Source organism: Malaclemys terrapin, chromosome 6, assembly GCF_027887155.1.
Source record: "Malaclemys terrapin pileata isolate rMalTer1 chromosome 6, rMalTer1.hap1, whole genome shotgun sequence".
Classification (NCBI taxonomy): domain Eukaryota; kingdom Metazoa; phylum Chordata; order Testudines; family Emydidae; genus Malaclemys; species Malaclemys terrapin.
The window spans coordinates 57,779,401-57,795,421 of NC_071510.1; the positions used below are offsets into that span (position 1 = coordinate 57,779,401).

General features: G+C 44.9%; 1 protein-coding gene across 2 annotated transcripts in view; it reads right to left on the minus strand.

The window, feature by feature from the left end:
• The window catches only part of SNX2 (sorting nexin 2), a 57,215-nt gene extending 51,395 nt beyond the window's left edge, over positions 1 to 5,820 (minus strand). The window contains exon 1 of one of the 2 annotated variants that reach the window (XM_054032208.1): positions 5,662 to 5,820. In XM_054032208.1, the coding sequence (XP_053888183.1) occupies positions 5,662 to 5,769 (108 nt within the window). In that variant the 5' untranslated portion in view covers positions 5,770 to 5,820. The remainder of the gene's footprint in view (positions 1 to 5,661) is intronic. The other variant, XM_054032205.1, reaches the window with a different exon arrangement.
• Between the last annotated feature and the right edge of the window lie 10,201 nt (positions 5,821 to 16,021).

Here is a 16,021-nt window from a genome sequence, read left to right on the forward strand (position 1 = left end):
TTCTTTAGCTTAAAAATGGATTTGTCTTCATAATCAAAAGTTGAGGTAGAAGGACACACAAACAGATATTCATAAAATAGACTAGTTAAAAAAAAAACAGTTGGCATTATTCAATCACAAATGCTGGCATGGAAGGCAACAGAAAATATTCTTTAGTAATCTGTAGATCTAAACAGCCTAGGGACCTTTGCAAGCTCGGTAACTGCAGGTCACTGAACTAAATATAGCTCGCTGCCTCAGATGTTTCCAAACTGTGGTCCATGAAGGACTATTAGATCCTATCGTGCTGGCTTGCCTTGCTTTCAGGTGCTTCTATAGGTTCTTCTGTTGTAATGAAGAGCCTACAGACCTGTAAAAGCAGATGGAAATAAGGAAGTCAGCATAGCTGTCTGTTCCTGGAACCTGCTACGTAGAAGAGGAGACAGGAGATGTCTGTCACCCACCAAGAGAAGAATGTCTGGGAATAAGACAAATAAGGGGCAGGGAACCAAGTGCAAGGAAAGAGAAAGAACAGGGTAACAGATAAAATTAAGAGGTGAAGAGAACCAAGGGACCTGGGGGCAGAGAAGCACCTACAAGGGAGTGAGGAGGAGGGGAAAAGAAAAGATGTGAGGGGAGATACAGAGCAGAGGTAGATAGCAATTATCTTTTTTTTTTTTTAAAGGAACACTTGTTACAATAAATAAACTTAACAAAACAAAAATCCTAGTATTACTTTTCCATGCAAGCAATTGCTGCAGTTGCCAAAAGAATGGTTTGTGACTATGAGTGGGAGGGGAAATAAGCAATCCATTTTTTTATTACGATGCAGCCAGTACTCTGAAACAGTTCGAGAATCTCTGCTCTACTCTATTTGGCATCTTAAAATTTTATACTTATAGCAAATAAACTTATAGCTAAGAGAGTTAAACAGTGATGTGGTGCTTGAACTTTCAAGCATATAAAATATATGCTTAAAATATGGAGTGCTTTAGCTCCCATTCCCCAATAACTAAAGTGCTTAGTGCCCTTTCACTAAGCCTCAAAAACCTCCAAACGTTCTAGATACAGAGCATGAATACAGAGCCTGTAATTTAACAATATACAAGGTTTTATGCACACAGATCATAAGGTTAATATGCAAAATTTTTAACCCCTCATATTCCTTCAACATGTCACAATAAATGATCTGGAAAAAAGGGTAAACAGTGAGGTGGCAACATTTTCAGATGATACAAAACTACTCAAGATAGTTAAGTCCCAGGCAGACTGTAAAGAGCTACAAAAGGATCTCTCAAAACTGGGTGACTGGGCAACAAAATGGCAGATAAAATTCAATGTTGATAAATGCAAAGTAATGCACATTGGAAAAATATCATTCCAACTATACATATAAAACGACGGGGTCTAAATTAGTTATTACCACTCAAGAAAGACATCTTGGAGTCATTGTAGATAGTTCTCTGAAAACATCCACTCAGTGTGCAGCAGCAGTCAAAAAAAGCAAACAATGTTGGGAATCATTAAGAAAGGGATAGATAAAAAGACAGAAAATATCATATTGCCTCTATATAAATCCATGGTACACCCACATCTTGAATACTGCGCACAGATGTGGTCACTCCATCTCAAAAGAGATATATTGGAATTGGAAAAGGTGCATAAAAGGGCAACAAAAATTATTAGAGGTATGGAGCGTCTGCCATATGAGGAGAGATTAATAAGTCTGGGACTTTTCAGCTTAGAAAAAAAGACAACTAGGGGGGATATGATAGAGGTCTATAAAATCATGGCTGATGTGGAGAAAGTAAATAAGGAAGTGTTATTTATTCCTTCTCATAACACAAGAACTAGAGGACACCAAATGAAATTAATAGGCAGCTGGTTTAAAACAAACAAAAGAAGTATTTTTTCACACAATGCACAGTGGAACTCCTTGCCAGAGGATGTAGTGAAGGCCAAGACTACAATAGGATTCAAAAAGAACTAGATAAATTCATGGAGGATAGGTCCATCAAGAGGCTATCACCAGGATTGGCAGGGATGGTGTCCCTAGCCTCTGTTTTCCAGAAGCTGGGAATGGGTGACAGGGGATGGATCACTTGATGATTACCTGTTCTGCTCATTCCCTCTGGGGCACCTGGCATTGGCCACTGTCAGAAGACAGGATACTTGGCTAGATGGACTTTTGGTCTGACCCAGTATGGCCGTTCTTATGTTCTTAATATGCTTTATATACTGCAATATACAGTGATATACACAGAAAAACTGAAAGTGGGTAGAGGGACAATAAAGGTTGATTGAAGTCTGTACAGTGAATTTTTACATGTCAATATTGCTGTTTATACGAGGTGTAATATGGGTAAGGCAAAGTTTCCTGAGCTAGTAGTTTTCACACTACTTACATTTAATTTTCTTTAAGTGTGATGGTCTTGTGTTACACTTTGTCTAAGGTTTATATTATTAACTGGAGCAAACATATTTAAGTTAACAATGTTTGTTTTGCAGGGTAAAACTAAATAAATACATAGATGTTATAAAACATTCTAAATCTAAATTTGAAGCATAATATCTGATAAAGAGTTTTCATTCACTCTCTTGGTTTTACTTCCACCAAACAGAAAATAGAAAATGAAGGGCATGATCTTGTGATATGTGAATGGCAACAAAATGCAAAAGGTGAGGGGAAACAATAGACTATGCTAAGAGAGGGAAAAGCAAATTTTAACCAAAAAAAAAAAAAAAAAAAAAAAATCAGCAGAAAGAAATTCTTGTTAACTCTTCTTCCAGCCAGAAACAAAGGGAAGGGATGAAAAAATAAAAAGTGGGAAGACTCTCCTGTGATCAGCCTGAGGAGGAGTGAAGAGATAAGCTTCAAGTGCAACAGACATCTAGGAGCCAAAACAAGAGCGGGAGTCCCCACCTCTGTAGGCTCCATAGTCAGTACTCAGGTAGTTGGGATCTCCCCCATCCCCATCAATTAGCGATGAAGAAAGAGGATGTTTTCACCTTCCTTGGAGTTATCATTGGACTGCACTGTGCCCTCCCACCCACCATCTTCCATCCTAAAGAATCTAAGAAATATTACCAAAGCAGGTACAATATGAAAGTTGTTAGAGCCACAGAATTTAAAAGCACAAGTTTCATAATCTCTTAATACAGCAGCCTACTGTAAAGCAATGTTATCAGGTTGTTAGGCCAAGAGTGTGACCCATTTATTATTTTACAGCAAACAAGTATGTTAGGAACCTTAGAATACAGAAAAAGAGACAGAGCTGCTTCCCTAAAGGGTTTACAATCTAGTTTGAGACTAGGCAGGACTTTGTAGACTATATATAAAAGTGAACTTTGTCAAAATTATAACTGAAGCCATTATCCCACACATGTACCCTCTCCGCTCAAAAAACCTGCTGCATGTAAATGAACTGTCTTTTTCTGACATATCAAAATATTTTACATATGAACATTAGGTATGTGTGATTGGAAGGTTATAAGAGGAACAGTGTTTACTCATACATAAAAGGTATAAAATCAGAATTCCTAGAAAATGTTATTAGGAGTAACTTCATACTCTCTGCTGAAACCTCAAAAGGACACTTTTTTAAATTACCAGGGGGTAGCCGTGTTAGTCTGTATCCACAAAAACAACAAGGAATCCGGTGGCACCTTAAGAAACCTCACTTAGAGGTTTTTCACCCACGAAAGCTTATGCCCAAATAAATCTGCTAGTCTTTAAGGTGCCACCGGACTCCTTGTTGTTTTTTTAAATTAGTCAATTCAAATGAGTTAGTAATTCTTTTGATAAACAGTAAAAAGTATCGATTTTTAAAAAATATTGAGGGTTTTTCCTTCTACTCTACTTATGTTTATAAGGCTCTTTTCAATTAATCACTTTCTTCCAATTAACTACAGAGAGAAACAGTGAAACAAACGCACTGTACACAGAGTGCTGTCCAATGCACAATGGAAACAAACTGAACTTTCGTCGGTTTTTCAGTTAATCTGTAGTGTTATTTGTACCATAGGAAGTACCAAGCTTTCCATACAGAAATATGATTTTGAAGTTAACTGTATCCATTTAAGACTGGACTTTTAAACACAAAAAGATGTTTGTTGTTGTAGGGAGATGGATTAACCATAAATTCCATCACACCTCTCTCTAAGTTTGTAGCTTTATTCTAGGCAAGTAAAAGAGTTACTTTTTGTGTTTTAATGCAGTTCATCTGAAAGTACTAAAATATATACAGCCCTATTAGTTTTTCAATCTGGTCAAACAAACTGAATACTTTATATATGTACACAAGTGGGCCTACTACTGTATGCTTTGTAGATTTATTTTTCTGGGAAAAAAATTGCCTGCAAACTGCATATTTAAAGTTTTAGTATTTAGTCTTTTGTTTGTAAAGAGAGAATTCTCCTCAAAATACATTTATGTGCCTTATTATGTGTTTGAGAACATAATTTACTATATTTTTGTTACAGGAAGATAACACTGATAAAGATAGACCACATATGAACTGAACACACTGACCCATTACTGTAAAGTTCAGGGGCAGGAAGCTTCCTTCAACAAAAACAGGAACACTTCACATATTAGCTAGATGTCTGCATGAACAGGACATGTCATGTTGTGCATTACAGTTTTGCATACTGAAAACAAAAATCAGGACAAATTACAGGGGAGAGGGAAGCTATCACTTTATAAAACTTTTTTTAACCTATGTAGACACTGCTTATTTAAAAAAATAATGTTCAATTATATTTAATGGGGGGGTGGAGATGGGTTGCTTACAAAAAGCAAGACAGGTCTAGAGTTTTCAATAGCTGCACAAAGTTTTAAGAAACCTAGTTACTAAAAAATAATATGGTAATTGTAGGTTTCAAAAACCCTCACATGGATGCATCTCTCTAACTAGTCATAAGTACCATCCATCCCTAAAAAGAGGCAGATGACACTGAACTGCATCAAAATGAGAATCTTCAGACAGTGACGAGCTCCCAGGAGCTGCTCAATGTCAGCGTTACAGGGAAGGAACAAACTCATTTTAAGGAGTGATCACATAGATTCCTTGAGCAAGGCAAGATAGAGGGATTTTTATCTTGGAAGGAAGTGGGTTATGTTTTCAGACCATGGGTTGGGGAGATGCAAAAAGTGAGATCTGGGGTAGGCAACATTATAAATGGAAATGAGATGTTATTCCAGCAGGGAGACAGAGATGGGGGAAGAAAGCAGAAGAGACAGGTAGCTATTTCTCAGGTGAAAGCATGATTATCTCGGCAGCGCAGCGGAGGCTCCCTGGGAAAGGGAGCCCGGGACACTGGAGGGAGAGCGCTCTAGTAGGGGATGACAGCTCCAGAGAAGTGACCGCCCCGCTCAGGGGATGCACACCCCAGCAGGGAAGGGGGAGACCGTTACCCGAAGCGGGGGAGGTAGCTCGGAAGGGGTCAGAGAACGCCAACGCACCGGGGCAGGCTGGGGGCGGGGCTTCCTGTCACTAGTCACCGGAGCGCGGCGGAGGCCGGTGTGGGGACGCTGGAGCCCGGACATTCGGGCGGGTCAGCGCTCTCTGGCTACTGGGCGCGCGGGGCCCGACGGCCGCGGCTCTGCCCCGCAGGGCACGAAAAAGGTGGCGGGGGCCGGGTGACAGGGGCGCCGCGCGGGAGCAGGGCCCCGCCTCTCACCTCCAGCGTGGACACAGTGCTGGTGAACAAATCCTCGCCGTCCTCCAGCTCCTCGAGCTCGGGCTGCCTGGCTTCCCCGAGCGGAGGGGGCTCCCTCTCCGCCGCCATCTTCCCTTCCGTACTGGGGCGCGAGCTCCTGGTCCCCTCAGTCACGTGACGAACAGGCCCCGCTCCCTTTAGCACGTGACTAGAGCGCGCGCGCCACCTTCCCTGTCTCCGGAGCCGGGAGCGCGCGAGTTGAGCAGCGGCCGTTCTGGAGCTCTGGCCACTGAGTGTTCGGAGGGGCGGGGCAGCGGAATGCCCCGCCCCGCACTGCGACCAGTCGCGGACAAGTGTCGATGGCTGTTCTAGGCCCAACGGCTGTGCTGGCGCGAGGCGCTGCTCTGTGAGCGGCTGGGGGAGAATCGCTTCCTCTCAGATCCGCGTGTAGCCTCAGCCCCCGCCACCCCGCGCCGGCCGGGCCCCGGATCCCCGGGGGCGGGACGGGACGGGCTTAGCTGGGCCGGCTACTGGCGTCCACACCTGGGCCGGCTACTGGCGCACGCCAAGGACTTGGAGAGGCGCTGTGCGGCGGGGCTGCTGCTTTCCTCGGCCTTGCGTGGGAGCCCCCTGGGTCACACAACCGCCTCCCTTGACATGTGGGCTTTATCATAGACCCGCCGGTGTAGTGGCACAAATTTCTCCCTGGCAGAATTTCCTAGGTCGGTCGTACTGAGCATGCCACTACACTGGCAGCCCGGAGCCAGCCGGGCAGCACTCTGGCCCCATGAGCCTGCCGTACAAAGTGCTACATTCCTACACGGAGCAAAATCCTTCACTATACCCCCCGCCTGGAGCCCGCTGTGCGGAGCTGGTGACAAAGCCTTCGCGGACCCTGAGCCTGTGGGGTGCCAGCCAGCTGCCTGGACCCCAGAGCCTACTGCGGAGCCGGCAGCAGCCCAGGCCCCGGTCCCCATCGCCTTTAGCACACAGCTGAGCTGGGCCTTGGCTGTGTGCTAATTGGGCCACATGTGGGCTGCAGGCTGAGAACTGCTGCTCTGAGGCTAGGCCCATGTTAACTCTGTGGGAGAACCCTTTTGGTGATAATCCAGTAGGCTGAGTGCTAAATCGCCCTATACATTTTAATTTCCTCTATGCCTACTATATTCAAATTAGTTCATGAACATAGGGTGACCGGATAGAAAGTGTGAAAAATCAGGATGGGGTGGGGGGTGGGGGATAATAGGTGCCTATATAAGACAAAGCTCCAAATATGGGGACTGTCCCTATAAAATCGGGACATCTGGTCACCCTACATGTATTTATATTTTATGCAGTCACAAACAACCATCCCTACTTTTCCTCTTCTCTGCTCCACATCACACCCACGCTCCATTGGATCATCAAAACAAGGAGCTGGGTATTTAAACAGCTCTGGCTTGAAGCAGATTTCTAATGTGGTTGGTTGGAGTGGACCACTGCAAATATGACAGCATCCAGCAATACTCAGTTTGGGCTTCCAGCTGCTACACTCAGTTTGGGTTCTTCTCCAGGCATTATTGTCATCCCCATCATCCAGACAGATGAAGTTAGTCATAACATATTAAAACTGTTTTATCTTTGCAAAGTTGTCCTGAAAATGTACTAGCCTGAACTTTGCTGTTACTATGATGCTTCATTTTTTTGTTTAAACTTGACAGTGTGTTTTCCCTTGTATAACTCAAAGATGGTCTCTGCCCCCAACAATTTTGCAATCTAAGGGCCCAATCTTTCAAACACTTGTTACTGACCATAAGGCTTGTTATTGTGAATAAGCCCATCAACTTCAGTGGAGCTCATGAGTAAAGCTACTAAAATGCCTAAGTGCTTGCAGGATCAAGTACTGAAAGATAGATTCTGAGGCGATGGGATGCAATGGTAAGCCCAGAATTACAGGTAGCTGCTATTTTTATACTTTTTTTTGTGGGCATCAGGGAAATAAGTGGGATGTTAAAAGGGTTTGGATGACTGATTGTGGTAAAACTAATGAGGTTTTATTTGTATGTCCAAAACCAAAAAAAAAAAAAAAGAAAAAGGTAAGAATTTTTACAAGATTTATCAGATTACATTATTTATACACTGCTCAAAAGTGCTTGTGCTAGTCCTTGATTTAGAGTACAGAGTTGCCAGTAATTATAATTTAATCACAAGTCTGGTTTCTCACCATCTCCCGAGTTTTGTTATCAAATATAAATTTTGCCATTACCTTCAGTGGTACTGACATCAGAGACTGCCTTAATTCAAGACACCGAGCATTGCTGTAAAGCGAGGCTGCTACTAGTAACTTGGGCTGCGGTCTCCAATGGTTTCAAGGGGGACTAAAGCTGGGATGTCCTCAGGGAAGATGCCACTGCTTATGCTGTGCTAGGAACTGTAAAGAGACAGAGAAGTGTTGTAGGTGGGGGGGTAGATTTTGAAGTGAATGGAAACATGTAAGGTAGGTAGGAGACTGCAGGAATCTAGGGGAATGTGAGGGACAGGAAGGAGATTTTTGAGGTGCAGAAAAGTGAGGAGCTGGAGAGACAAGGTGGGTCAGGTTATATCTTTTATTGTACCGGCTTTGTTGGTGAAAGAGAAAAGCTTTTGAACTACACATAGCTCTTCTTCGGGTCTGGAGAAGGACTTTGGGTGACAGGAGTATGGGGCATAGGAGAGATTTGGGGCTATAGGGAATGTAGGACAGAGAGAGAGATGGGGTGGACACGGGAATGTGGTGTGCAGAAGGAAACTGAGGGAGTGCAAAATAAAAAGGGCACAAGGAATGAGAATGTATGGGGTAGGAGACCAAGAAGAAGATATCCGGGACAAAATAGGGAAACAGAAGGCTATAAGTAAGGCAGGAATGGAGAATTTGAGTGGGGTGAGGGACTGCATGTGGCAGGGAGGGAGATGGAGAATGATAGCATGTCAGCTTCCCACATATCAGGGATGGAAGAGTAAGTGGAGTCCACATGAGAAGGCAGTGGAAAGGCCTATTTGTGTATGCATTTAAAGTTGCATGTTGAATCTGAAATGATAAATCAAGAGTGGTCAGTCTCTCCTTAAAGGTTCCAAACTCAAAAGGCACAAGGAGCCCCTTAATATTAAATTTAGATTTAAGCAAATCTTATTAATTGTTTTGGGTCTGATCAGGGCCGGTGCTACCATTTAGGCCAACTAGGCGGTTGCCTAGGGTGCCAAGATTTGGGGGTGCCAAAATGCTGCGCCCCCAATTTTTTTTTTTTTTAAGAGCGGCCACTGCGCTGGGAGGGAGAGGGCGTCTGAGCCGCCGGCAGGCAGCCCAGGGGTTCCCTTGGGTCAGCGCACCACCGGCAGCCCAGGGGAACCCCTGGGTCAGAGCTGCCGCACGAATCCCCGGGCCGGGGGGTGGGGAGCTGCTGTGGGGGGGTGTCTCAGGGCGGGGGGAGGGAGCTGCCGCACAGCTCCCCGGTCCGGGGGGGGGGAGAGCTGCCACGGGGGGGGCACCTCAGGGCAGGGGAGGAGCTGCCGCGGGGGGGGGGGCGCCTCAGGGTGGAGGGGGGTGGGGAGCTGCTGCAGGGCTGGGGGGGGGCACAAGGTGGAAATTTCACCTAGCACGCAAAACTTCCATGCACTGGCCCTGGTTCTGATGCCTGTTCTTGGAACCAGCCAAGAAATAACCACAAACAAAGGGTGAACTAGATCAGCACTGAGGCTTGATTCTTTGCTTCCCTTATTTGCGCAATTATACTCACACACACAACTCATTCATGCTGTCAGGCGCGGATGTTGGTTTTGATTTTGTAGGTGGCTGAGGCTTGTCAGGCAACAGCTGCCCACAGATTGGCCGCGGGGCAACAAGAGCCCCTGAAGTCCCTTCGGATCCGCTGGAGGGCACACTGTTAAATTTGCTTCTCGGTACCCAACCTGGCTGCCCATCTTGAAATTTATACCTTCACCAAGATAATACCATGGTTCCATAAAAGGCGATATTTGCTTCTTTGTTTTGCCATTAGCTGTCACTCACTCACACTATCTCACTCATTCCTTACATTAATTGATTACGTATTCATAAGCATGAGTACAATTGATCATATAGAGCAATGCAGCTTTAAGCAAGCATCTAACATCAGTGGGGAGCTTCTGCTGCTTGTGGCTTTGTAACAGCATAACAGAAAACTCTGCAGACTGCACTCAAAAGAGCAAAGGGGTTGGGGCGGGGGAAGGGCGTCTGGCTACAGGTGGTTCTTCCCTGCACTGGCAGAGTCCATTAAGTGTTTAGGGCTCTCATTGGGACCATTAAAACCTTCTAAATTGTACCTGCATTTCAGAATTTTCCAGGGGGGAGGAGGAGCCCAAGACCACTGTTCTCCCCTCATTTTATATCAACCTTTGGATTAAGTTTCTTTCTGACTGTTAATTGACTCTATGTATTGCTAACTCTGTTTGTGGTATGGAAGGGAGAATTATTAGTTAAGGTGTTTGGGGCTGAAGAAAAATGTAAGTGATAAATGATTTTTGAGTTTTGTTCTTGGAAGATATGAAACTACTATGTGAATTGTTGCCACAGTGAATGAAGAATTTTTAGGGACAGGCGATCATTATGTATAAACATAGCTAGCAGTTTTCACAGAGATTCAAAGATGCTGTTAGGGCAACGATTGCAGAGACACAAACCCTCAGCAGTAGTACAAACCGACACACACAATGCTGAGTATTAAAGCCTATTTTATAAGCTGAGAGCTGCAAGTATTAGGTCCTGGTCTTGGGAAGATGCAGTTATATAACCAGTGTTTAGGTACATTAGTAGTCCCATTGACTTCAGTGGCATATTCATGTGAGTAAGTGTTTGAAAGACCTGGCCTTAAGTTATTACTTCTAAATGGCTCTTATTCCTGTATTCACTGTGACTTGGTTCATAAATTCTTATATTGTTCCAAAATATTAAGGTATATTATAATGCTCATTTAAAAATACTTCATGTCAAGTGTCAATGGTGTTAGCAGCAGGGTCTAGCTATGGGACATTAGCTAATATAGTCAAATCAAGTTTAATGTATAAATTGTTTATGATTTTTTGTCAGCACAAAAGTATTGACTATAACAGCGTTTAAAAGAGAACTGGATAAATTCATGGTGGTTAAGTCCATTAATGGCTATTAGCCAGGATGGGTAAGGAATGGTGTCCCTAGCCTCTGTTTGTCAGAGGATGGAGATGGATGGCAGGAGAGAGATCACTTGATCATTGCCTGTTGGTCCATTCCCTCTGGGGCACCTGGCATTGGCCACTGTTGGTAGACAGGATACTGGGCTAGATGGACCTTTGGTCTCACCCAGTACGGCCATTCTTATATGTTCTTATTTTCCAATTTATTTTTCCTTTATAGAAAGCAGCTTTTGAAAAAAAGTTGTTTTTTAAGCGTACTGTTCATTTAGTAGAAACAAAAAACCGAACGATGCATCAGTTATCGGAGTTGTTTATTAATTTGATCATGGTAAAACATTTGTTAACTCAGCGTGCCTCTGTTCTGTGAGGACTGTATTAATGTTTGAAGTGTCTGAGTTTATTTCTACACTGTGTCCATTGCAGACTAAACAAATACTGTACCACAGATTCTTTGGGGCTCTTTAGAGCCTCTGATTCTCACTGACTTCAATAATCATTGGAGCAGAGATGATGAATACCATAACTACTGGGTAACTGGATGGGTGGACGGACACCCCTATCACCACCACCCAGCCCCAAAACAATCTGGCTGTCTTTTATGCAGGTTAATCATGCTCAGAAACCACCTGCTGGGTCTGGTCCTGCAGGTGAGGGAATGCTGAATTTGAGAATGTGTGAGCTAGAGTGCTGAGCAGCTCAGTGGTATCAGGACTTAGATGGTCTTGTGCATGCTCACCAGCTGAAACATAGGCATCTACAGGACTAGGGGACAGTTGAGCAGAGAGAGTTGAAGATATCAGTGAAGATTTCAGATGTTGGAGTTAGGCCCCCAGGTCCCTTTTTGGATCTAGGTCAATGTGCCTTGTCTTTGTTGCTCTAAAATGTGACATGAAAACAAAGGAAAGAATGAAATCATACATATTTTTCTTTCAGGCTTTGCTCCCCCCAAGCACTGCCACATCACCAGAAAAGACAAAGAAGTGGTCTACAAACCATGGAATTGTCATATATGACTGTCTGGATTGGTCAAGGCTATGTTCAAATACAGCTGCAGGAAGTGCTTAACAAAGAGCCCCGTTGGGAAAAGTGTTGACTCTTCTCAAGTTCTGAATGAGTGTCCTCCACTCCTGCTGACTTCACGGCGAGTTATGGGTTTTCAGTTCTTAACAGAAAGTGCTCATCCCCTCTCTGGATTGAAATCTTACAGATCTGTCTCTCAAAAAAACAAAAACAAAACAAAAAAATCTTTAAATTCTGGAACAATTTTGAAAATTGTGGAACTTCAGTTAGCAACTTTAGATATTTGCTATTGATATGAAGGAGTCTTCTAATGCTGTAGGTTCTAAAAACTTGTTTGTTTTAAAGAAAAATATTTTACTTCAGTGTAATGGTTTGAACAACTCATACTTATTAACCTTAAAATGGACTTCAGAAGATACTGAACTAAAGAAACAAAATAAAGATGGTGTTTCACTGGCACTGGAAAGTAAATTTTTTCAAAACGCATCCATTTTTCACCTGACTGCACCAGATAAGACTAGTAATGAATCCAGCCTACACTGCTAGTAATGGATATGAAATGAAAACCACTTCTAAGTCTTTATTAAGTCTTAACTTACTGGTGTCATAGACGTTAAATAAGTCTTGATAACTTGCAGTGTGCATAGTGGGTTTTATTGTGGCAAGATAAATCAGGTAAATTGTTTCCCTAAACTAAAGGCTCAAAATATTCAAATACTTTCCAGTCAGAAAGGATATTTCTCCCACCTGTAAATATTTTTATGTGGTTTGTGTTATCATTATTACACCCAACGGATTTTAGCTAGGTTAGTCATTTCTAGATCTTTGTAGGCTTCCTGTTCCACTATTTCACTTCTGCAAATTTCTCAAATACATAACTGGGAATGTACACTGTTAATTTATTTGGAAATTATGATTCAACTACAAAGGGCATATTTTGTACTCTAGAATTACATCATAAAAATGTCAGCTTTATCTTGGTCTCTTTGATTAAGAAGATTATATATTTATTACTCTTTAAAAGGTTGGCAAGTATATCAAAATAATATAGTGCTTAGGTGCAATTATGGCTTTCCACTGGTTTTAAGGAATTAATGTGACAGTCTAACTATTTCTGTTATTTCATCAAGTTTCAAACCAACATGGTTAGTGTTAATGTGGCTAGACGATTAATCTATGTCTCAGGGTATGTCTACACTACGAAATTAGGTCGAATTTATAGAAGCTGGTTTTATAGAAATCGGTTGTATACAGCCGATTGTGTGTCCCACATAAAATGCTCTAAGTGCTCTAGTCGGCGGACTGCGTCCACAGTACCGAGGCTAGCGTCGACTTCCGGAGCATTGCACTATGGGTAGCTATCCCACAATTCCCGCAGTCTCCGCCGCCCATTGGAATTCTGGGTTGAGATCCCAATGCCTGAATGATGCAAAACAGTGTCGCGGGGGGTTCTGGGTACATGTCGTCAGGCCCCTCCCCCTCCGTCAGAGCACCGGCAGACAATAGATTCGCGCCTTTTTACCTGGGTTACCACGGCAAGCATGGAGCCCGCTCACATCAGCTCATCGTCACCATATGTCATCTGGGTGCCGGCAGACGTGGTACTGCATTGCTACACAGCAGCAGCAGCTAACTGCCTTTTGGCGGGAGACGGTGCAGCATGACTGGTAGCCGTGGGGCACCAGCCCCTTGCCTTTTGGTAGAAGATGGTATATTACGACTGGTAACCATTGTCATCGTACTGCAGTGGCTGTCAATCATGGGCACCTGGGTAGACATGCAACTGTCTCGATGATGATGGCTATCAGTCGTAGTATGCTATTTTCTGACAATCGCCCAGTATTGTCTGCTAAGCACCCAGAAGAGGCCGAGGGTGACCTGGGTTCTGGCAGACGTGGGGCTGAAAGACGTGGGGCTGCATTGCTACACAGCAGCAGCCCCTTGCCTTTTGGTAGAAGATGGCATATTACGATTGATATCCATCCTTGTCATACTGCAGTGGCTATCAGTCATGCTGCACCCTCGGCTGCCAGCTTAAGATGTAAAAAATAGATTTGTTCTGTATTCATTTGCTTCCCCTCCCTCCGTGAAATCAACGGCCTGCTAAACCCAGGGTCTTCAGTTTAATCTTTGGGGGGACCATTCTGTGTGACAGTTGTTTGTGTTTCTCCCTGATGCACAGCCACCTTTCTTGATTTTAATTCCCTGTACCTGTACACCATGTCATCACTCGGCCCTCCCTCCCTCCTTCCCCTGGTCTGTCAGATACTAGTTTCGCGCCTTTTTTCAGACCAGGCGCCATAGCTAGCACTGGGATCATGGAGCCCGCTCAGATCACCGCGGCAATTATGAGCACTATGAACACCACGCGCATTGTCCTGGAGTATATGCAGAGCCAGGACATGCCAAGGCGAAACCCGGACCAGCCGAGGAGGCGATTGCAGCGCGGCAACGAGAGTGATGAGGAAATTGACATGGACATAGACCTCTCACAAAGTACAGGCCCCAGCAATGTGCAAATCATGGTGTTACTGGGGCAGGTTCATGCCGTGGAACGCCGATTCTGGGCCCGGGAAACAAGCACAGACTGGTGGGACCGCATCGTGCTGCAGGTGTGGGACGATTCCCAGTGGCTGCGAAACTTTCGCATGCGTAAGGGCACTTTCATGGAACTTTGTGACTTGCTTTCCCCTGCCCTGAAGCGCCAGAATACCAGGATGAGAGCAGCCCTCACAGTTGAGAAGCGAGTGGCGATAGCCCTGTGGAAGCTTGCAACGCCAGACAGCTACCGGTCAGTCGGGAATCAATTTGGAGTGGGCAAATCTACTGTGGGGGCTGCTGTGATCCAAGTTGCCAGGGCAATGAAAGACCTGGTGATATCAAGGGTAGTGACTCTGGGCAACGTGCAGGCCATAGTGGATGGTTTTGCTGAAATGGGATTCCCAAACTGTGGTGGGGCCATAGACGGAACCCATATCCCTATCTTGGCACCGGAGCACCAAGCCACCGAGTACATGAACCGCAAGGGGTACTTTTCAATGCTGCTGCAAGCCCTGGTGGATCACAAGGGACGTTTCACCAACATCAACGTGGGATGGCCGGGAAAGGTACATGATGCTCGCGTCTTCAGGCACTCTGCTCTGTTTCGAAAGCTGGAGGAAGGGACTTTCTTCTCGGACCAGAAAGTAACCGTTGGGGATGTTGAAATGCCTATCGTGATCCTTGGGGACCCAGCCTACCCCTTAATGCCATGGCTCATGAAGCCGTACACAGGCAGCCTGGACAGGAGTCAGGACCTGTTCAACTACAGGCTGAGCAAGTGCCAAATGGTGGTGGAATGTGCATTTGGACGTTTAAAAGTGCGCTGGCGCAGCTTACTGACTCGCTCAGACCTCAGCGAAAAGAATATCCCCATTGTTATTGCTGCTTGCTGTGCGCTCCACAATATCTGTGAGAGTAAGGGGGAGACATTTATGGCGGGGAGGGAGGTTGAGGCAAATCGCCTGGCCGCTGATTACACGCAGCCAGACACCAGGGCGGTTAAAGGAGCACAGCAGGGCGCGGTGCGCATCAGAGAAGCTTTGAAAACGAGTTTTGTGACTGGCCAGGCTACAGTGTGAAACTTCTGTTTGTTTCTCCTTGATGAACCCTCCGCCCCGTCCCCACCCGGTTCACTCTACTTCCCTGTAAACCAACCACCCCACCCTCCCCTACCCACTTCGAGCACTGCTTGCAGAGGCAATAAAGTCATTGTTATTTCACATTCATGCATTCTTTATTAATTCATCACACAACTAGGGGGATAATTGCCAAGGTAGCTTGGGATGGGTGGGGGAGGAGGGAAGGAAAAGGACACACTGCAGTTTACAACTTTAAAACTTTAACACTTATTGAAGGCCAGCCTTCTGATGCTCGGGCAATCATCTGGGGTGGAGTGACTGGGTGGCCGGAGGCCCCCCACCGTGTTCTTGGGCGTCTGGGTGAGGAGGCTATGGAACTTGGGGAGGAGGGCTGTTGGTTACACAGGGGCTGTAGCGGTGGTCTCTGCTCCTGCTGCCTTTTCTGCAGCTCAACCATACGCTGGAGCATATCAGTTTGATGCTCCAGCAGCCGGAGCATCAACTCTTGCCTTCTGTCTGCAAGCTGACGCCACCTATCATCTTCAGCCCGCAACTTGCTCTGTTCATCCCGCGATTCA